Genomic DNA, 24,003 nt, shown 5'->3' with positions numbered 1-24,003 from the left:
TCATCACTTTGAATATTTAATGCCAATCCCTTCTGACCCAAAATGTTTCTGTTGAGAATTCAGATAACAGTCTTATGGGAGCTCCCTTGTAGGTAACTAACTGTCTTTCTCTGGCTGCTTTTCAGATTCTCTCTTTGTCTTTAACCTTTGACATTTTAATTATGATGTGTCTTGGTGTAGGCCTCTTTGAATTCATCTTGTTTGGGGATCTCTGCACCTCCTGGACTTGTGTGTCTTCTTCCTTCAGCAGTTTAGGGAAATTTTCAGGCATTATTTCTTCAAATAGATTCTCAATCCCTTGTTCTCTCGCCTCTACTTCTGTTATACCTATGATGCAGATGTTCTCATGCTTCATGTTGCCCCAAAGGTCCCTTAAACTATCCTCATTTTTTTTTTAATTCTTTTTTCTTTTTGCTTTGATTGGGTGTTTTCTGCTATCTTGTCTTCCAACTCACAGATTTGATCTTTGCTTCATCCAACCAATTGTTTATTCCCTCTAGTATTATACTTCAGATATTGTATTCTTCATTTCTGACTGGTTCTTTTTTATGGTTTCTATATCCTTTTCATGCTGCTGTAGTTCTCACTACATTATTTGAGCATCATTATAACCCTTTTTTTGAACTCTATATCTGATAATTGCCTCCATTTCATTTAGTTCTTTTTCTGGAGATTTCTCCTGTTTTCTCATTTGGGGCATGTTTCTTTGCCCATTTTGGCTGCCTTTTTTTTGTTTCTATGTATTGGGAAGATCTGCTATGACTCCCAGTCTTGGTAGGATGTGTCAGGTGTCCTGTGGGACCCAAGTGCACAGTATCCTTGGTCACTTGAGCTGAGTGTTCCAGGAATGTCCCCTGTGTGAGTTATGTGGACCTTCCTATTGTAACTGAGTCTGATTGCTATTGGCCCATTCGTGTGTGGGGTCAGCCCTCAGACTGGCTAACTGTGAGGATCAACCCTGACCCCAGCATATGAGCTGCTGTGCAAGTGCTGACCATATGAAGCACAATTTGCCTCAGCTTGATCTGGTATCTGCCAAGATCTCCCTTTGATATGACACTTGTGAAGCTAACTGGATCCTGCTCTGATGTTATATAAAGCTGGCCACTGACTGTGTCGGTTCTGGGACCTCATAGGAAGGACACTGCATGTGCCTGGCCCTGTGCAACCTGTTGGGAGCTACAAAGTGATCTACAGTTTGTGGCTGCCTCTGGCAAGCCCAGGTATGAGCAGGAAGAACCAAGCTGCATACCAAGTATGGCTTTTACCAGTACCAGGCCCAGGGGCAGATCAGCAAAAGTCCCAAGGAACCCTGAGATTCACCTTCAATGGCTGCCTGTTAGGTTCAGTCACTGAAAGAGCCTCTGGCAGTACACAAATTGTATGAGGTAGCTTCTCAGTGAGTCAAAAGGTAGGGGCAAGTGGTGTTCACCAGACTGATACAGGTTCAAATTTGGGGCCAGTGCTGGTTCTGAGGCCACTCAGCAAATGTCCACGGTATACCAAGCCTAGCTGCCACATGCATGGTGCTTACACAGCTTTGTGGTGGAATAGGGTCTCAGGGAGTCCTCAGGGTGAGGCCAGGAGAGTTTATCAGGCCCAAACAGACCAAGATTTGGCAGTGTGAAGGGAGGGCTCTGTAGTGGTCAGGTGTATGAGGGAAAAATGGCCCCTGTCCTAGAGCCAAACAACTCAGTCTGTCCCAGTTTCTGCCAGGAACCCCATCTCAGCAGGGCAGGGCCATGCCATAGGGAGTCAGGAGAATGGGGCTTGTGGATCTCCTATGGTGAGGGAAATGCTCAGGTTTGCGGAGATGTCGGGGTTGTGGCCCCCAACCCAGAGCCACACAACTCAGTCCCAGATTCTACCCAGACCTCAGCAGGGTGGAGCCACCAGGAGTCAAGAGGGTGGGAACACCAGGAACCTAGAGAGTGGGGCTAGCAGTTCTCCCATGAGGGAGAGGCACCAGTCATATTCACAGGAAAGTGGGGGGAAATGGTGCCTACCCCAAAGCCACACAACTCAGTCACTGATACCCCCGGAGTCTGCCCAGACCTCCATACCCTGGCCAAGGCAGCTGACTCCTCAGTAGAAGACAAGCTTCACTGGGGCGGGGGGGGGGGGGGGGGGCGCGCTACAGGGTGTCCAGAGGGTGAAGCTATTGCTTTCCCCCAGGCTGATGCCTATGGAGGGGAGTGCTCCACTCAAGAAAAATGGCATATGTGGTGTGGCAGAGTGATTCAGCACAGGTATCCTGGCAGCTGTCCCTTCAACTCTCTCCCCAGAGCCATAAACTCCAGGCTCTCCTCACATGACTCTAGTCCACTCCACCTTCCCTCCACTAGATCCCAGGGTGGCTGCAAATGAGATTTTGTGAACTGGCCCTTTAAGAGGGCACCTGTGCCTCTAGCAGACTCACATCTCTCTCTGGTGGACAGAAACCCCACTGATTTTCACAGCCATATATTACGTAACCATCTCTTCCTGGATGTGGTACTCTGGGCTAGGGAGCCCAGTTTGGGGTTGAGACCCCATGCTTCTCAGGGGGAACTTTTGCAGTTGAGATCTCTCAGCCACCATCCATGGGTGCATGGCCAGGCCTTTCCTCATCTCTGCCTTTCCTACCAGTCTTGATGTTTCTTCTGTAAATCCTTGGTTATAAGACTTCTCATCAGCTACTCTTCAGTTGGTTATTCAGGTTGATTCCTCTATATTTTAGTTGTAATTCAAGTTTGGTCATGGGGGGGAGGTGAGCATATCATCTACCTACTCCTCTGCTATCTTAGATCTCCCTGGCCAATTTCCACTTCCAATTCTCTCACAAAGTCAGAGACAGTCACATAGCACTCTATAATCCCAGTATCTACTACTATGACTCAAATATACAAGGCACCCAAATTACTGCTAAGAATAAACCACTAATGATTATACTTACTGTTCCTAGTAGATAAGTAAATTGTGCAAAGATCGTTTTCCTTCATTTTGAACTACAATCTCATCTACATGAGCACTATTTTCTTTGTCATTTTTATATAAATATGTACAAAGAGGGCTTTGTATACAACCCTCTAAGATTATTTTTATTTCACACTTAGGAAGATAATTGAAATGAGATGTGATTAAGACCATGTTAACAAAATTAACTAAAATTAATCTCTTTATCTCTAAATGAAAAATTTCCTCTATATTAAAAAGCAATAAATAAGAATCACTATAACATGATAGTCTTCATTGACCAAAGCCTTCTTTTTCAAGATTAGAAATGCCTAAGTCTTAACACAGATCATACATAACACTTCTGAAGTTAAAATATATTCAAAGCAACATCAACTAATATAAAAAATAGAATTAAAAATCATAGTGGGGAGAGGGGTCTACAGGAGCTACTATAAAGGACACAAGGACAAAATCAAGGGGGAGGGTAGAGGTGGGGGAGAGAGGTGGGATTGGCTGGGGTGGGGTGGAGGGATGGGGAGAAAATGCAGACAATTGTAACTGAATAAAATTTTTTTTAATTTAAAAAATAAATAAAATAAAATGCAAATAAAATAAAATTAAAAATCATGGAAGAAAAATGAAAGACACAATTCACAGAGAAAGTAGCTTGCATCCTATAATAAAGTATTGGCTATGACCCTAAAAGTAGTAGGGAAAGAAGTACTAAAGCCCGAAGCCCAACTCACTCAGAGCTATGGAATCAGTGTGTACCCTTTAGAAAACACAACTATGGATCTGAAATAGATTTATACATTAAAAAATGTTTCTTAATTTAGAAGCTAAGACCTTCAAGGGGAATCATAAGCAAGCTTGTTAAAGATCAAGAAGACTGAGTTAAAGAATTGTCAGTAGATGAAGGGTACATAAAAACCAGCATACTTCACAAACATATACTTCCACAAAATTATTTACAAAGCCTTTATGATTGCTAGTTCAGAAATGGGTAACACCATTTCAAAACTCTGAAAAACTTTGTAAAAGAGATGGTACTATGGAGGTTTTATTTTCTTTACATAGAAGGGTGATGAGGCACATTGCAATGTTGCAGATGCTATTATCAGAAGATGAGCTTTTGAATATTACTGGTACATATAACATCATCAAAATGTAATACAAATCTCAAAAGTGACATGAGTTTAGTATTTCAACTCAATAAAACATTTTTAAAAATCTGTCAAGTAGGAGGCATTGCACTTGGCACAGAGATGAAGAAGACATGGCTTCTATCCCTTAAGAAGATCATGATCTAGATCAGCAAGGTCCAGCATAGTTTTCTGCAGGCATAGAAATATTTTATATCTATGCTGTTCACTATTGCAGCCACTAGCCAGATGTAGAGTACTGAGCACTTGAAATGTGCCTTGTACAACTGAGGAATTGAATTTTTAATTTTTGTTTAACTGTAATTAATATATAAATTTCAAATGCCACATATGGCTAGTAGCTCCCATTAGACAGTGCAGATCTTGATACACACACTAAAACTAACCCAGAAATATTATAATCAATGCCATAAAATGATCATTAATATATACTTACCTCATTTAGTATGCTTTCCAGTGTTGGAGGAGTATCAACTTGAGGAATATCAAACTCCTTGTCATCAATCTAAATAGAGAAAAAAAACTAATGCTCACACAATGATGCTTTCCATCTTATAATCATGAGGGTGCTTTAACTAATTTAGAACCATTATCAATTAAGAGACAAACATACCACAAAACTGACCACACACAGAGGCAACTCGATAAAAATCCACAGTAATAAGGGTCTGGTCAAAAGAGTGCAGAATTGTTTCCTTTCCTAGCCACATATTCAGTGATTATCAAAGGCAAGTATGCACTGACCACACCATCCTAACAGCCCTTTCCAGAAAGCTTCTGTTGAAGAACTTTGGCATCTGCTTTCTTAGACATGAAAAAACAGCATGTTTTATCCCTAATTTTCTAAGTTTAGACATAAGTCATATAAGCAATATACAAAGATCTGACACTGCATTTCTTAGATATTTCATAAATTATGGTGAGAAATATTAGATCAAATAACTTGTCATTAAATATTCTCATGGTCACAAAAAAATCAATGGGGAAAATATCACTGTGTAAGAACTCTAAACATACCTTTAGCTATAATCTTAAGTCATTTAATATAGCTGCCCTTCAGTGTCTTCCTTTATAAAATGGACTATCAGAGTATTGTGAAGTTCAAATGAGAACATGTATTAAAGTATTTCATAAACTAAAATGAAGAGTGATACTATCTCATAAAACTGTACATTCACTCTTATTAATCCATGCAAAAATGATAGAATCAGAGTCTTTGAGCCATAAAGTAACACTAACCAACATTTTCATTAAATATCATCACTTGACAAAAGCTGAATTTTTACCAGGTCATTTTTGAACTCCAGCTCCTTGTCCAGATCTATGTAAGAGAATTTTGAAAGCGAAGTTTCTAGGTTGAAAGATTTATTCAGTTCTTCTTCGGCAGCCTTGGCACAGAGGCTCTGTTCCACATTTTCATGGTCTGGTTCATTTTCCATATTTACTTTTAAGAGTTGTATTCCGTCAGTCCGAGCAAGTTTTTGTCCGTTTTGGTTTTTGGCCTTGGATCATGACGACCTGAATGATGATCTCTTCAAAAAAGAAAATATGTTGTTTAGATTTCCTCAACTGGACATTCTGAAGACTGACTTGGTCACACTTTTGCAGAAACTCAACCATCTGATTATAGGCTAGGGGAACTCAATACTAGGGTATGGGGTAAAATACGGAGATAGCGTTTCTATGGGAGAATAAAGGAGAAGCATCCAACTCAGGAGTCTAGGAAGTGACCCACCACTCCAAGTCTTAAATCCAGTGATAGGGATAGACTTGGGATAAAATCGGCCACTAGACCTGGTACTTACTAGATTTATGTACCTAAGAGCATAAGAGTAAATTGGTGCCAAAAGCTACCATTAACCCCTTTCTCACATTCGAAAACCTCAGGGTCGATCTCCAGTTCTTCTGTAGAGAAGCATATATGCCCATTTTGTCACTGGCATCGATACAGGGCCACAGATTTCTTAGGGAGTCTTGCATAGACACAAAGGGCACAGAATGGACAGCTAGTCACTTAATAAGACATTAGCAAATCTAAGGGTTCAGATCTATGAGGACAGATAATAATGATGCAGGAATGAAATAATTCCACAACCAACTACAGACTTCTAGAAAGACAGCTAGTCATAGAAAACATGGATATTTTCAGGGAATACTGAAATACTAAAAAAGAAAAAAAAAATGTGTGCAGTATTTTGTAGATTTCATAGCTCTAAATAATACAATGCTATATAAAAAAGAAACAGATAATTTAGTTTACTTGCAAAATTGTCTAGCAAACAGTTGTCTGCAAAGTTTCTGGAAACTAAAAATAGTCAGGAAAAAACTAATTGTAAGTTATTGATTTAATGATTAAATTTACTTTTAAATGTTTTTAGTTTGTGTTATAATTAGACTCCAAGTGACCAAACTTTAAAAAGTCCATCACCTTGCTTTACCTGTTTATAATAAAGAAACAAAAATACAAAAACAGAAACAAAGCCATAGTAATAATGATAATAACAACTTTCTCCACCATACAAACCCCCTTACTCCTTAGTGAAATGAAGAAAAAAAAAAGGCTGACAACCACTGAGCCATTGAAAAAAACTAATTTTTTAAAAGGGAGTGGAAAATTACTTGTTTTTTAAAAATATATAATATACCCAAAATACAAAATTGTTTAATAGTAGTCTCATTTTTTAGTACTTACAATGAATTTCACTTCCTTCAATGTTTCAGTTTTGTCGTACTAAAAGAAATTAATATCTAATATATGGGGGACTCATAAGACTTTTTTAAGAGCTGAAACCATTTTTTCTAGCTAGTAGATTTGAAGTATTACCAAATACAGACTAATTTCTTTCACATGTTACAGAAGATAGACTCTAAGGCTATGCTCTACGAAGCACATGCTACTAAAGACGTTCCTAGAAGACATAATGAGGGTACTGTATCTGGCAACATTAGGAAGTATCTTCCCAATCTCAGCTACTAAATGTACTGTTTCTTTTGTAATAAGCCAAATATGGTAGCAATATTAGCATTTATAATCCTTTCTTCAAAGAAAACTGAGTTGGCTCATGAAAAATTACTTCTCAATAAAATTCACTCTTATTTGTACCACTTAGCAAAAATGATTACAATTAGTCAAGGAATGTTTGCAAACATGAACAATCTAATCTGCATTTGGTAGATCCTGAGAACAGTTACTGAGATTGATTCATTCATATATATTTAAATAGTGGAAAAGACCACAGAGAAAACAGAAAATTTCTAGTTAAATGATAAATAACCTAACATGTTTTAGTCTCTGCATTTGTCTTTCCAAAATAACTCAGATAGGAAAACAACTTCTTTTGGGCCCCTTTTATATCTCCTCTCTGGAGTTAGAGGTTCTTAGAACAGCTCAGCACCTGTGAACACCAATAAAAAAAACATTGTCCTATCATGCTACTCTGCTTTCTTTCCAACCTGCACCTCACAGAGCTCCTGTGATTGATGTGATGTGGTAGCACAGTGGAAAGAACACATGTCAAAGAGTTAATTAACACCAGGTTTGAATCTGGACTTTACCAGTTCCTACCTGTAATCTTGGTCAACCTATACCCTTTCCGAGCCTATTTCTACATCTGTAAGATGAACTCCTGTGGCCCTTTGTGTTGTTTACACACAGCAGCACCTCTTGTTCTGGGAAGGGCTCCTTCAAACCATGTGGTTCTTGTAGAGGCTGCCAATCAAAAATCCTCTAGTGATAGAGATTTCATAGAGAAGCCAGAATCCTTCACCGGGATTCATTAAAATGGGACTGGTGAGGAAGAGTCATTAGCATGTTCTCTAAACAATGAGTAATAAGGCTCAGCAGCATCCCCACTCTCCACCTCCCCCCAACTCCCCGTTTTGCAGAAAAGGATATCATTTTTTCAACACATATCAACCAAATGCCTACTATACCTGTTACTGGATAGCCACCTCTAAGGACAGAATTTACATTATAGGTACAGATTCTCTAGCAAGAATGAAATCAACCCACAAACACAAGCAGAAAAGAGGGAAGAGTGGCCTGATATCATTCAAGTTCCAAATTTCCAGTCTTCTATGAAGTTAGCTCTGACTATATAGCCTTCTGGCAGTTTGGCTACATAAGCCAACATATTCCCCTAGTTTTCTTTTTTTGGTCCCTTACAATTAAGAGTCCCAACTCCTACGATGCAAATATGTATTTTGCAGGACTGCTGTGAGGAATAAGTGATACACTGACTGTAAATGTAAAGTACTTAAAATAATGCCTGGAAAAAGAATATGTTTTTAAGAAATATTAGTTATTATCATTTAAAACTTCCTCAAGATCTCCAAATTCTTCTAAAGTTAAAGACCCTGAAACAAGATCCACTATTTTTGTAAAGATGTAGCCTATGCTAAGCATATCAGAAGAACACCTTATTAGGATATGCTTCTAATATCATATTAGAAGTTTCTTCATGAGATGAATCATGGGTTTTTGCCTAAGACTGGTACAGCCCCCAGCAAAACAACACCCACACATTAATAAAAAATTTTAATTAATATGTGTCTTATATTACTAACTCATTCTAAAATTACACATTTTTTACATCAACTTCCTCTTTTGTCATTTACCAGCAGTTTTTTCTTTATGTTAGTCAACAAATTTTTCCAAGCCAAGTAGATCTGCTGATTTAAAAGGTCACAATGCTTTTTTTTTAAAAAAAAAAAAAAAAAAAAGAGTGCACTAAAGCAGCTTCTGTAAATTATTTAGAAACTGGGTGGTACCTGAACCTACCTGTGGTAGGCAGAATAATAATTCCCAATTATGCCCATCCTAATCCCCAGAACCTATGATTATGTTACCTTACATGTCAAGAGGGACTTACCAGATGTGATTAAATCAGGATTTTGAGTTGGGAGATTATCCTGAATTATGTGGTGGGCCCAATATAATCACAAGGCTCTTTAATAGTGGAGACAGAAGAGAGCATCAAAGAAAGACAGGTGACAACAGAAGCAGAGGGAGGCTAAACTACAGGTTTTGAAGAGGAAGGAAAGGTGCCAGGAGCCAAGTAATTCAAGCAGTCTTTAGAAACTGCAAAAGACAAGTGGATGGATTCTCTCCTAATGCCTCCAGAAGGACCCCAGCCCTGCCACAGCTCGAAATTTTTTTTTAGCCTAGTAAAACTGGTGCTAGACGTGTGAACTACAGAACTGCACAGTAATAAATCAATGTTGTTTTGACCAATGTTGTTTTAAGCCACTAGATTTGTGTCAATTTGTCACATTAACAATAAGAAACAAGTATACTAACACACTTCAACTAATTTGTTTCTGGCAAGATCTCCAACATTCTGAAATACTAACCCCTCCCTTGTTACTTGGTGTTGCTCAAATACTTATTAAGCAAGCTCTTCATTTCAATATGCAGAACAGTGATGAAATGCTCAATATATATCACTTAATATTACACACTTGATGTAGACACTGCCTTCAGATATCACTTAAGTGCTATCCCAGTACAAAGGTTGGCGATCAACTACTGATAATTTCTCTTGAGATATCTTGAGATACAATCCTACAACTAGTTCTTCATCTAATCATGGGGTGATCTAGTGTTTTCATGGTTCTTAAGGTGATGCCATGCCAGACAGTATCTGCAGACAACACAATAGGTAACATCAATTGTCTTAAGTCTCTCCTCAAATAAAATCAGATTAATATGACAAGAAATGTGTGTCACAGAATCATGATTACCCAGCATGTTGTCCTCTTCTGAGTGCTGATAAACTTATATTTTAATAGTTCTGACTTTATCTGACATCTTGATAGTTCCCAACATTGTTCCCTCTTAATAGGTTATTCTCAACCAATTAATAATAGACTCAAAGACCATTAAAAAATATGTATGTACCATATAAACAGCAATGACACCATTATAACATTAGCCAACTGAATAATAACTCTAGAATGTGACCTAGATTAGGCCAGGTTAATGTGGAACTTCTTCAGGTTTGTTGTTGTTTTACTTAGGCAAAAATTCCCAACTGTTCTCAAGTTCCAGGGTCCTTCACTGACATTCTTCTTCTCCTGAAAGTGACATCTGAGGCATTTTCACATTACAGTAAAACCAAATCAAGTGTGTGTGTGTTTATTTAATTTACTACATCCCCAAAACAATATCACAAAATCATAATATGGAAACGATTTTACATCCCAACTTTGTTTCTGGCCTTCCTAATCCAAGTATTTTCCTTCTTCCATTTCTTTGCTTTGTTTTGTCTTCTTGTGGTTTGTTTTGTGAAGAAAAATACAACGGTGGATTAACTTCTATTACTTTTCTTCTATATTTATCGGGTAAATGGCTCATTTTTAATAGCTCCCCAGTGCCTACAGGATAAAATTCAAAATTCTAAGTCTATGATTCCAGATATCAAATGAGCTGATCCTACTTTTCTTTACAATTTAACTTGCCATTTGTATTCAGTACTTAAAGAATAGCTTCTACTTTCCCTCCACGTCTGCTCACGCATTTTCACCTTCCTCTTTCTTTTCTTCTTCATTTATCTAAGTTCATTCTTTCCTTCCCTCTGGGCACCTTCCTTCCCCCAAGCATCCTCTGAATCCAGAATGCATATCTTCTTTAGAACAGTGCCGTGCCACTTTCCTCACATTGATTCATTAGTTACCTTACCAGGTGACTATGTCTTTTCTGCCCAATTACACAATAAAAATGGGGTCATGCTTCTTTGTATACTCCACATTACTGGGCTCAGTGACTTGCGTAGCTACGTAAACATTCAATAAATATTTGCTGATTAACACAGAAACTGGAAGATTAATTTGTGTTGCAAATTAAATATATCAATTTTATTGCCTGTAATTGTTGAGGTTCAGAGGACATTGTTTCACAGCACTTAGGCATCTATGCCATCATAAGCCACGTTACAACTGAGTTCTACCTTTATTTAATCAGACTTGTCAACTACTGCTGATCATATTCATCCTTCAGATATCTGATTCTTTGATTCCTAAAAAAGCCTTTTTTGTCCTGCTCAGCTACTAGGTTCCCTGTTAATATGAACCTATATCATTGTTCTCTTTTACTACACTTACCACGTTGCAATCATTTTGTCAGTGTCTGAACCACCATTCCCTTCCCTGTACTGGGATGCGGGTTCTGGGAGAGCAAAGACCAGATCTGTCTTGTTCACCATTGTATTCCCAGTGCCTAATTACACAGCAGTTAATCAACCAAACAATCCGGTCAGCCAGTCATCCCATCTCTCCTTCCCTAAGTAAACAGCCAAGCAACACCGCCTTCTAGAGCTTCAAAGAGCAGTTCTGGTCATTCAAAATAAGATGTGGTTAGTTGTGCCACCCCACAAAGCCAGCCACCTTGCAAGTGCCATTCTTTACATCTAGGTAAGGTTTTTTCTTAATCCATAACACTGATTTTATTTTTTCTTGATCATTTTGTTCATGTGTAACATGACACAAACTCCACAATTTCAGATGTTTCTTTTATGTTAATTCATCCTATGGGCCAAGATGAAAACAGTGGAAATGTATCATTGTCCATTCAATTTACAGGAATCCAACGATTATCTTCAGCAAAAGGAAAGAGGAAAAAAAACAAATGATTCACACAGAGTCAAAGACTGTGTATGCTGTTCCACTCAATAACTACCTGCTTCAGAGTGAGCCTGGGAGAGGAAATGGGTATCTGCTGTCCTTTTGGTCAGTCTCAGTTTTGGCATGCCACATACACAAGCAATCAGTTTCATCTGTGCTCAAACAGCAAACAGCAGGCCGTTCCAACATGGAGCAAACACTGGCTGTGGTAGACTTCCTGAGAGATCCTCTGCCAGTCTTCAACACGACTCTTTCCCAGGGTACTTTGAGGGTACTCAATTTTCAGGGAACTTTTCAAGGGCACTCAAGTTCACCTTACGCATGGACTTCAGATACAGATCCTGCATTAGATGCAATGCTACTGTATACTGAGATGAGCTGCTTACCAGACCCCTGAATTCCTTTCCAAGGAGAGGCACACTTAGGTAACTACAGCCCAGAGTGCTCAGAGCTGCTGCTCTGAAAGTGCCCAAACCGCTGTATCTTTTTTTCTTCTCTTGGTAAATGTCTAAATGAGAAGAGTGATAATTTAAAACTTAGGAAGTATGTACAGAACAACAAATGTTAAAAAGAAAAATGAAGGAAAAGAAGAGTGCCTGATATGGAATATTCTCAAGGAATCCAAATGTTGGGGCACAAAACTAGCCTCCACAAATTTAAGAAGTATGATTGAAATCATACCAAGCATATTCTCCAACCACAACTCTTTGAAACTGGAAATCAGCTTCAAAGAGAAAGCTGGAAAAACCACAAATATGTGTAGATTAAACAACATGCTACTGACCAATACTGGGTCCAAGAAGTAATAAAAGAAGAGATCAAAAGATACATAGAAACAAATGAGAATGACAATATGACATACTGAAATTTTTTGGATGTAGCAAAAGTGGTTATAAGAGGGAAGTTTAGAGCATTACAGGCGTACCTCAAAAGACAAGAAAAATCTCAAATAAACAACCTAACATTTCACCTTAAAGAACTAGAAAACAAAGAACAAACAATGCCCAAAGTCAGCAGAAAGAAAGAAATAATAAAAATGAGAGCAGAATTAAATAAAATAGAGAATACAAAGACATCAGAAAAAATTAATGCAACAAAGAGCTGGTTCTTTGAAAAGATAAATAAAGTTGATAAATCTCCGGCTAGATTCACAAAGAAAAAGGGAGAAAAGACTCCAATATCAGAAATGAAAGAGGAAAAATTATAATGGACACTACAGAAATGCAAAGAACTATACAAGAATACTATGAAGGCTCTATACTACCAAATTCAATAACTTAGAAGCAATAAACAAGTTCTTAGAAATATATAACCTCCCTTGACTGAATCATGAAGAACTGGAAAATCTGAATAGCCGGTTCAATACTAACCGTCATCAAAAACCTCTCCAAAAATAAAAATCTAGGACCAGATGACTTCACTAGTGAATTCCACCAAACATTCATAGAAGATTTAATACCTATGCTTCTCAGACCCTTTCAAAAAAGAAGCAATAATTCCTACTCATTACCCTAATACCAAAACCTGGCAAGGACAACACAAAAGAAAATGACAAACCAATATCTCTTATGAATATACTATATTTTGCCATGTATATGAGAACTTTTTTGCCCAAATTTTTGAGGGAAAAATAAGGATGCACATTATACATGGGTAGTACCTGAAATACCCTGTATCTGTTCTTGGGTTTTGTAATTATTCGTTACATAAAATTTCTTATACCATAGTAAGTTCAAAAATAAATGCTAAAATTCCTTTATAACACAAAAAGCAAGTATCCAAATATAAATAAATAAATAATTGAATTTAAAAATTAAAACAAAAGATTTTTTTTCCTGAAAGTTTGGGCCAAAAATGTGGGTGCACATTATACGGGGGAGGGGTGTGCATTATACATGGCAAAATACAGTGCATGCAAAAATTCTAAACAAATTACTAGCAAATTGGATACAACAATACATTAAAAAGACAACACATCACCATCAAATGGGGTTCATTCTAGGGGCATGAGGATAGTTCAACATACACAAATCAATCAGTGTGATATACCACATTAACAAGATAAAGGGAAAAATCATATGTTCATATAAATAGATGCAGAAAAAGCATTTAATAAAATATATCAGCATTTTTGATTAAAGCACTCAAAAAAATGGGTATAGCGGGAAAGCACCTCAACATAAAGGCCATATATGACAAACATTCAGCTACTATACTCAATGGTGAAAAACTGAAAAGCTTTTCCTCTAAGATCAGAAACAAGACAAGTATGCCTGCTTTCACCATTGTTATTCAACAACATACTGGAGTCCTAGCCAGAGCAATCAGGCAAGAGAAAGAAATAAAAGGCATCCAAATTGGGACTACAGAAGTAAAACTGTCACTTTCTGCAGATGACATGAATCTATATATAGAAAACCCTAAAGACTTCACCAAAAAACTATTAGAAACAATAAGTAAATACAGTAAAGTAGCAAGATACAAAAATCAATGTACAAAAATCCCCTGTATTCCTATATAATAACAATGAAATATCAAAAAGAATGAAAACAATTCCATCTGCAATTACAACAAAAAGAATAAAATACCTAGGAATAATCTTAACAAAGGAGTGAAGGACCTATACACTGAAAACTATAAGACCCTGTTGAAAGAAATTGAAAAAGACACAAATAAATGGAAAAATATTCTGTGTTCATGGACTGGAAGAATCAACATAGTTAAAATGATCATATTACCTCAAGCAATATACAGATTTCATGCAATCCCCATCAAAATCCCACTGGCATTTTTCAAAAAATAGAACAAAAACTACTAAATTTGTATGGAGCCATGAAAGGCCCTGAATAGCCAAAGGTATCCTGGGGGAAAAAAAAGAACAATGTATCATACTCCCTGACTTCAAGTTATACTACAAAGCTACAATAATCAAAACAGTATGGTATGAGCAGAAAAATAGACACACAGACCAGTGGAACAGAATTGAGAGCCCAGAAATAAACCACATGTACATAGGTAACTAATTTTTGACAAAGGAGCTGAAAACATACAATGGAAAAAGAAAGCCTGTTCAATAATTGGTGTTGGGAAAATTGCAAAGCCACATGCAAGAGAATGAAATTAGACTGCTATTTGATACCATACACAAAAATAAACTCAAAATGGATTAAAGATTTAAATATAAGACCTGAAAAGTTAGCCCTGGCTGGTATGGCTCAGTAGATTGAGTGCCGGCCTGCGAACCAAAGAGTCACCGGTTCAATTCCCAGTCAAGCCACATACCTGAGTTGCAGGCCAGATCCCCAGTGGGGGGGCACATGAGAGACAACCACACATGATGTTTCTCTCCCTCCCTTCCCCTCTCTCTAAAAATAAATAAATAAAATCTTTTAAAAAAAAAAGACCTGAAACAATAAAATACAAAGAAGAAAGCATATGTACTAAACTTATGGATCTTGGTATCTGAGATTTTATGACCTTGACACCAAAGGCACAGGAAGTAAAAGCAAAAAAAAAAAAAAAAAGAATGGGACTAAAAAGCTTACAGACAAAAGAAACTTTTTAAATTGTATTTTATTGATTATGCTATTAAAGTTGTCCTGATTTTTCCCTTTGCCAAGCCTCCAACCAGCACCCCCATGCCCTTAGGTGATACCCCCACTATTATCCATGTCCATGTGTCATGCACATAAGTTCTTTGGCCACTGCATTTCCTATACTGTACATCTTCATGGTTATTCTGTAACTACCTACTTGTACTTAATCCCTTCACCTCTTCACCCATTCTCCCCCTTCCCCCTACCATCTGGCAACCATTAAAATGGTCTCTGTATCCATGACTCTGTCTCTGTTCTTATTTACTTAATTTGTTCTTTAGATTCAATTGTTGACAGATATTTATTGCCATTTTATTGTTTATAGTTTTGATTTTTTTTAATAAGTCCCTTTAACATTTCATATATTAATGGTTTGGTGGTGATGAACTCCTTTAGTTTTTCATGTCTGGGATGCTCTTTATCTGCCCTTCAATCTAAACGACAGCTTTGCTGGGTAGAGCAATCTTGGCTGTAGGTCCCTGCTTTTCATGACTGAATATTTCTTGCCAATCCCGCTGACAGTCTTATGGGAACGCCCAGGTAGGTAACTAACTTCTTTTCTCTTGCTGCTTTGAAGATTCTCTTTAACCTTTGGCCTTCTAATTATGATGTGTCTTGGAATGGGCCTCTTTGCATCCATCTTATGTGGGAGTCTCTGTGCTTCCTGTGCATTTTTCTTCACCAAACTAAGAAAGTTTTCTTTCATTGTTTTTTCAAATAGATTTCCAATTTCTTGCTCTTCTCTTCTCCTTCTGGCACCCCTATGATGCGAATGTTGGACCTCTTGAAGTAATCCTGATGGCTGCTTATACTGTCTTCATTTTTTTTATTCTTTTTTCTTCTTGTTTTTTGCTTCCTTCTATTCCAAATCATTGATTTGAATCTTGGCTTCATCCACTCTACTGTTGTTTCCCTGTAAATTTTTCTCTATTTCAATTCGTGTATTCTTCATTTCTGACTGGGCATTTTTTATGCTGCTGAGGTCCTCACTGATTTCCTTGAGCACCCTAGTAATCAGTGTTTTAAACTCTGCATCTGATAGATTGCTTATCTCCATTTCATTTAGCTCTTTTTCTGTTTTGATCTGTTCTTTCATTTGGACCATGTTTCTTTATCTCCTCATTTTGGCAGCCTCCCTGTGTTTGTTTCTATGTATTAGGTAGAGCTGCTTTGACTCCATGTCTTGATACCTAATGTAGTAGGTATCCTGTAGGGTCCAGTGGCACAGCCACCCCTATCACCCAAGCTGGGTACTCTCAAGTTGTGCCCTTTGTGTGGGCTAAGTGCACCCTCCTCTTGCAAGTTTAGCCTTGGTTACTTTTGGCAGGTCAATGGGAGGGATTTATCCAGGCCAGTCAGCTGCAAGGATTGGCTGTGACCCCTGTCCACCAACCTGTGCCCTCCATGCTCAGCTGTGCTGGTGCAGGGTTGTGGTGCTCCAGCATGGTCTGTAGCTGTCCACTGGGTGCACTGGCCCTGGGGTTTCCTGGGCAATGCAGGCCAAGGTCAGCCCCCACCAATATTTATAGCTCAGGAAGGGCTCAGGCCACCCTTCCTGAGCTATAAAGCAATTTGAAATGGCTGCTACTTGTACTGGGCTTAGAGATTCCCAAGCGAAGCCAAGCTGTGATTCTAGGCTGGCTGCTGCTAGTGCCAGGCCTGTAGCTCACTGAGGCCAGCTACTGCTTGTTTGAGAGGATTTAGGAAGATGTGAAGCATGAGCCAAGACCAGCCATTCATATGGAAAAGCAGCTTGGATGGGCCTATAAGTTGGGGGTGGCAGAGTCTCTGGTGATCTCCAAGGTGGGTCATACAGTGTCAGCCAGGTTGAGTCTCAGATATGGCACCAGCTTGTCAGCTCTGTGGGGGGAGGGCTTAGAAAAGGGGCAATGGCCTCTGCTTGCCTTGATGCCAGACTCTTCCATTTCTCCCGATATACTACTGGTGCTGGAGTTCAGAGGGAGTGGGTCTGAGTAGCTGAGTCCATGTTGGGTTCTTTAAAAGAAACTGCTTGGGGTTCCAGAAGTTTGTTCCACTGACTCAATCCCTGCTGGGTTTTGCAGCCAGAAGTTGTACAGACTTATCTTCCTGGCACTGGAAACCCGGGCTGGGAGGCCTGGTGTGGGGCTGAGACTCCTTGCTCCCAAGATATCCCTCCCAAATTTTCATTCACCACACATGTTTGAGGGGCCAGCCCATTCCACGTCTGGTCCCTCCTACCAGTCTGGATGGATGTGGTTTCTTTAATTCTGTAGTTGTCAGACTTCCATTCAACTCGATATCTGACAGTTCTGAGTGATGGTTGTTCTATATTTTAGTTGTAATTTTTATGTGGCTGTGCAAAGAGGCGAACCATGTCCGCCTACACCAACATCTTGACTGGAAGTTTTTAGAAACCTTCAAGAAAACTAAATGGCAACCAACCAAATGGGAGAAAATCTTTGCATACCATACCTTCTACAAGGGGCTAATATCCAAAATATATAAAGAATTCATACAACCCAATGAAAAAGAAACAATCCAATTAAAATAGGAGCAGTGAGCCTGAACAGATACAAATGGCCAACAGATATATGAAATGATGTTCAACTTCACTAGCTATAAAGAAAATGCAAATCAAAATCACAATGAGATACTATCTCACACCTGTTGGAATGGCTATTGTCAGTAATACAAGAAATAACAACTGTTGGAGAAGATATGGAGAAAAAGGAACCCTCGTACACTGCTATAAATTGTTATAGCTACTATGGAAAATAGTATGGAGAACCCCCTAAAAATTAAAAATAGAGCTACCATATGACCCAGCAATATCTCTTATGGGTATTACCCCCAAAATTTTGAAAACATTTATCCATTAAGATATATGTACCCCTATGCTCATTGCAGCATTTATATACATGGTAGCCAGGACATGGAAACAACCTAAGTGTTGTTCAACAGATGACTGGATAAAGGTGTGGATAATACACACACACACACACACACAATGGAATACTACTCAGCCATAAGGAAGGATGAAATACTGCCATTTGCGAAAACATGGATGGATCTTGAGAGGATCGTACTAAGCACAATAAGTCAGATGGAAAAGGACAAGAACCATATGATTTCAATATGTGCGATATAAAACAGAAAGCAACAAAGCAAAAGCCAAAACACACTCAGAGACACAGACAACAAAAAGGTGGTTACCAGAGAAAAGGGTGGAGAAAAAGGATGAAGAGCATAAAGGGGGTCAAACATATGGTGACGGAGGGAGACGACTTTGGGTGGTGAGCACAGAATGCAATATACAGACAATGTATGATAGAACTGTACACTTGAAACTTATATAATATTAACCAATGATATCTCAATAAACTTAAAAAAATAAATGAAATTTAAAAAAGAAAAAGAGTGCCTGAAACCTACCTGTGCATAGTTCTAAGTTGCTACTGTAAATTGTCAGGCACAATTCTGATAGCTTCATTCTAGAAAACAAAAATCTAAATCCCCTGTAACAAATACAAAACAAGAACTAAGACTACAAATATCTATATTATGTATAAATCCTAATATTATTCATTCAGCTTTATATCAATATGTGTATGAGGCAATAAGTAAAATGAATGAAAGAGAAAAATTACACTTCTTTCCAGCTTCTAAGAAGTTCCCCACTATTTTAAGAATCTCAAAAAAAAAAACCAATCTATCAAAGACCCACTCCAACCTCCGATAACTCCTCCAGCACATGGGTCTTGTGTAGGCTGACATATATTCTCTTTTATTCTTCACTGAACTGGTATGGGCGAAAAGTTAAAATCACAGAAGATAGGATTCCACTCAGTTGTAGGCTGAGTAGATGGTGGCTTTCCTACCCACCTTAATTAACTACCAATTAGTTAAATTGTCACATTAATTTGTCTTAGGTGTCAAGGAGGATGTAGAATCACAGAGATTTGTTTTTATTTTTTATTTTTCGAAGAGCAAGAGGAGGCTTCTTGCTGAACTGCAGAGAAAAAAAAAAACAAAACCAAATTTGATTACAGTTAAAACATCCCAGCACCTTCACCACCTTTCCTCTGGAAAATTGCCCCTCCTCCACTCCAACCATGTCATTGGTGGTGCTGTCAATCAAATAATCTATCTGCCTAGCCAGAAGAGTAGGCAGAAAACATTCTTGTGTCCAATTTGGCCAATCAGTGTCCTTCCCTAGGTTTTGTAAATACTGAAGGTAGGAGTTTTCTCTTTTCTCTGGGTGCTTAGAAACTTGGAAGATGTAACACAGGGGCTGTTATATAGAATGGAAATAATTCAAACATTAAGTCAAAGTTTAGTTAAGAACAGAACAATTTAATCTTACAAATATACACATATGACACTTGAAGCTGTGGGTCAAGAGAAGATACCAACTAACATCTGTGAAAAATACTAAAAAATCAAAAGTTAAACATACTTCATTCAGTTCAAAAGGCCTTACTTTTCATTCACATATATAACTGACATTTGGTGTCTCAGTGGTTGAAATGTCTATGAAAATAGTGAGGTACAGCTAAAAATCATCAGGATTTCCCAATATTCTGAAAGACAGAAAACAACTATCTGCTTAGAAGCTGTATGAAAAACATCCATCCAAGTACAAAGGAAATATATAAAGGATAATCAATGTATTACTCTTAGAACTCCAGAAAGAATTTTTTCTCATATAACTAAGTCGCTTTAACATATGAAGCCTAATAGTTCAATCAGAATCCCTCCCCCCAAACTTATCTTTATTCTGCATTTTATGGAACAGGCCAACTATTGCCAAAGGATTCAATATCTCCTCTCTGCTTAAATTTAGCCATGCGCAAACCCATATCTTACACAAACATATGTAAGTCCTTCATCCCCATTTATATTAGATATACTTCAAACACAAACACCTGGCATGTGATTATCTCTCCATCACAGACATCTGTAGTAGAGTTGGTGTCACATTAACGTCCATGTTTGTTTGGCGTGGGGTTTTTTTCGGGGGGGGGGCTGCTCAGGAGGGTAGGGTAGAGGGTGGGCAATGCAGAGGACACAAGCCTTCCTGTCCATTCCAACAGGGAGGATGCATGCCTATCTGGAGAAAGATCCCCAAGTGTTCTTGATTATCCATGGCCATGGAGCCTCTCTCGCTGATCCTACTTCATTCCACCCTAATCTCCTTTGAAACACACCTAAACACTTTAAGCTACTGATTTCTTCCTTCCCCAGGTACCATACCTGAGAAAACTAACCAGAACACACGAAGCCTCGAACGTTAGAGACCCATCTGTCCCCTTAGTACCCTCACTCTGGGGTACACCTTACAGGCAGAGAAACTGGAACCGGCCTTACAGAGTGCGCACCAATGCTAAAAGGTGGACACCCCATCAAAGCTCCCGCCTCACACTTGGGGAGCATCCTCATCCCAGTGCCCCAGGCCCGAAAAGCGGGCTGTACCCACAGTTCCGTCGGGGGGAAAGGGTGTGATCATTGGCCTCCTATTCTCACAATCGGGGGAGCGGGTGCACCTGTCTCTCAGCCTCCCATTCCTTCTTAACCAACAAGTGGAAACTGCCCGACCCAGTTCCAGACCAAAGGGCACACCCTTCCGCCCCAGAGACAACCTCGCCGGGCCGGTGGGCCCCGGTCCAGTTAGCCTGTCACGGGCTGTTCCGTCAGCTATCTGAGGCCGCGCTGCTGTCGCCCGGGGAAAAGGGCAGAGGCTCAGGGACCCACGCGCGTTCTCTTCGCGTGCCGAAGAACAGACGCTCACTACTGTCCCCACCCCCCCACCGGCCCACTCTCGGGTGATTTTTTACCTGAGCTTGTAGCCGTTCCAGCCCAGGACCCCCACCCACGTGACCACGCCCCCTGCTCTAGCCTCACGCACGCGCAGTATTTACCACTGCTGGCCCTGCTTCCGCTTTCCTTCGTTCACCCAGTTCTCTCTTAGGCGGTCCACCCCTCTAAGCCACGCCCTCATTTAAAGGGCCAGAAATACACCCGCCTAACCCCAGGGACTTAATGGGTGATTTAACAACTTCGGGAAAGTCTGCATAAACCAATAAATATCGGCCCCTTGAGAAGAGAAACCCTACTCCTTTTCTTTCAATCTTGTAAAAGACAAACATAGAATTACCAGCTTTTTATTTTTCCAAGTAAGGACAGTAAACACACACACACTGAAAACTTTCTATTATTTTCTAATTTATCAACATTTTTCACAAAAAAATACATCTTAACACCAAAAATATGAGAGAGACGCACTCTCAAATCTAGGGAATATGTTTTAGTTGGATAAAAACATATATTGATTTGTCTCATTCCTCCTGAAAAAAGAAAGAAAGGTTTTTTTTTTTTTAGAGGCACCACGGGAGGTAACATTGGCCCCAGGGAACATATGTTCAAGAAAATAGAATGATGAAGAACACCAGGACATGCTCCTGGAAGGAGACAGAGAAAATAAATCAGTTGGGCAGACATTCATTGAGTACCAACGCGGCTCACTACACTTCTGGTCCTTTCAAGGATCCAAAGGTGGGAAGACACAGACCTGCCCTCCAGGTACTCTTTGTCTAAGAACCCGGTGTACAGACATAACCATACAAGGCAGGCTGTTTTGAGTGGTATAAGAAAGTTATGACACCATCATCTTAGGATCCCAGATGAGGGGAAAAGTAGGAATGCTTATGGAGGAGGTGGTCTCATTACGGCCTTGAAGTATTTCAGTAGACAGAGAGCAGGGGGAATGCCTAGCTGGGGAGCAGCGGTGTCAAAGCAGTTCAGTAAGTCATTGCTTAACCTCTGGGGACAAATTCTAAGACCCCCAGTGGATGCCTGACACAAAGATAGTACCAAACCTTACATACACTTAATATGTTTTTTTCCTACATGTACATACTTATAGTAAAGTTTCATTTATAAATTAGTCACAGTAAGCAATTAACAACAATAATAATACAATAAAACAATTACAACAATATACTGTAATGAAAGTTATATAAATGTGGTCTCTCTCTCAAAATACCTGTGTTCACCTTTTCACTTAAAGGAAGCACTTGAAGGCTTCTCTTTGGCATGTCTGAATTGCCAGTATCACTATTCTTGCGTGTTGGGCCATTATTAAGTAAAATACAGGTTATGAACACAAGCACTGTAATACTGCAACCGTCAACCTGATAAGCCAGGTGACTTCTAAGTGACTAACGGGCCGCAGTGAATCCAGTGTGGATACTCTGGAAAAAAGGATGATTTACTTCCAGGGCAAGATGGAGCCAGACAGTGAAAGATTTTTATCACACAACTTAGAGTAGCCTGTAATTTAAAACTTATAAGGTGTTTATTTCTAGAATTTTCCATTTAACCTTTTTTGACCACGGTTGACCTCAGGTAATTGAAACTGCAGATAGGGATGGACTACTGTACAAAGCACGATTAGGGAGTACCTGCTGGCCTGGTGTGGCTGTAGCTGTGGCATGGGTAGTGGCTTCCAAACTTCTTTGATCATCATTCACAGTAACAAGTACATTTCAGCTATGTCCTAGTATATATACACACAGTGTGTATGTGTACGTGTGTATATTTGAGACAGCAGTTGCTTTTAGTATGTGCGATGCAACTTGGTATCTTCTTTTTTTTTTTTAATGCTGGTTACTAAATTGAATTCATGACTCACTAATGCATAGCAACCCATAGTTTGAAAGCACTAGTGTAGAGTAAGGTAGAGGTACCTTGGGATATGTAACTGGAAAGGCTGAGACCAGATCCAGGAGGACATTGAATGCCAACCAGGGGGCTCTACTCGCCTGGTAAGAGCCTTTGGAGGTTCTGAAGCAGAGGAGTAGCATGGCTGTAGCCATAGTAACTGTAGAACGTAAATCTGGGACCTTTGGATGTTTGTTGTTGGGAAGGGATTTCAACTCACAATAAGGAGTGTTCTAGGATAGTCGCAGCTGATATGCAGAGCTATTCACATTAATTAAAAATAAAAATATTGTATGCTTATTGTAAAAAACTTGGGAAAGTCAGGAAATATAAACAGTAAAACAGAAATGACCCACATTCCAGAAAAATCGTTCATGGTTTTGGCTTTGGGTCTTTTACTTTGCATATTTACATTTTTGACATAATAGAACTATATAGAATATATAATTCTGTACCCTAATTTTTTCTTTTTGCTCAATGTTATATCTTGAACACTATATACCATTATTAAAATTGTTCACAAATATTATTTGTAATGGCTACATAATTCTTGATAATGTAGTTTATTTTACTATTTTTGGACATTTAAAAGGGTTCCTATTTTTTCACTGTTAACAAGAACATTGCCATCAATATCCTCATACTAAATTTTTGCCCACATTTTAAAATTATTTCCTTAGGATAGAAACCTGTAAGTGAAATTACTGATTCAAAGGCTTTGAAAGCTCTTAGGTGTGTGAATACCTACTGCCAAATTGCTTTCCAGAAAGGTCAGGCCAGTTTCCACTCTCACCGGAAGTGCCCCAGGGTGCCCATCACACATACCCACCCGCATTTATTGTATCTTTTTGAAAAAGCTTTGCCAGTTGGGTAGAGGAAACTGCCTCTTTTTAAATTGTATTGGGGTGGAATATCTTGATACATTTATCAAGCCTTTATAGTTGTTCTGGAAATGCAGTTTTACTGCCTATGTTTGCATTTGTGAC

The 24,003-nt window shown here is 38.9% G+C and overlaps 1 protein-coding gene across 2 annotated transcripts in view; it reads right to left on the bottom strand.

Annotated features, from left to right (window-relative positions):
- VPS8 (VPS8 subunit of CORVET complex) overlaps window positions 1-21,227 on the bottom strand; it is a 259,421-nt gene extending 238,194 nt beyond the window's left edge. For both annotated transcript variants that reach the window (XM_071220589.1, XM_024564321.3), the window contains exons 1-3: window positions 21,133-21,227; window positions 5,387-5,632; window positions 4,537-4,605 (exon numbers count right to left, since the gene is read on the bottom strand). In XM_071220589.1, coding sequence (XP_071076690.1) covers window positions 4,537-4,605; window positions 5,387-5,539 — 222 coding nt within the window. In that variant the 5' untranslated portion in view covers window positions 5,540-5,632; window positions 21,133-21,227. The remainder of the gene's footprint in view (window positions 1-4,536; window positions 4,606-5,386; window positions 5,633-21,132) is intronic.
- Window positions 21,228-24,003: the final 2,776 nt, after the last annotated feature.

The sequence above is a fragment of the Desmodus rotundus genome, chromosome 2 (genome assembly GCF_022682495.2).
Source record: "Desmodus rotundus isolate HL8 chromosome 2, HLdesRot8A.1, whole genome shotgun sequence".
Taxonomy (NCBI): domain Eukaryota; kingdom Metazoa; phylum Chordata; class Mammalia; order Chiroptera; family Phyllostomidae; genus Desmodus; species Desmodus rotundus.
Note: the sequence above shows the minus strand (reverse complement) of the source record. Positions and strands in the feature narration are given on the sequence as shown.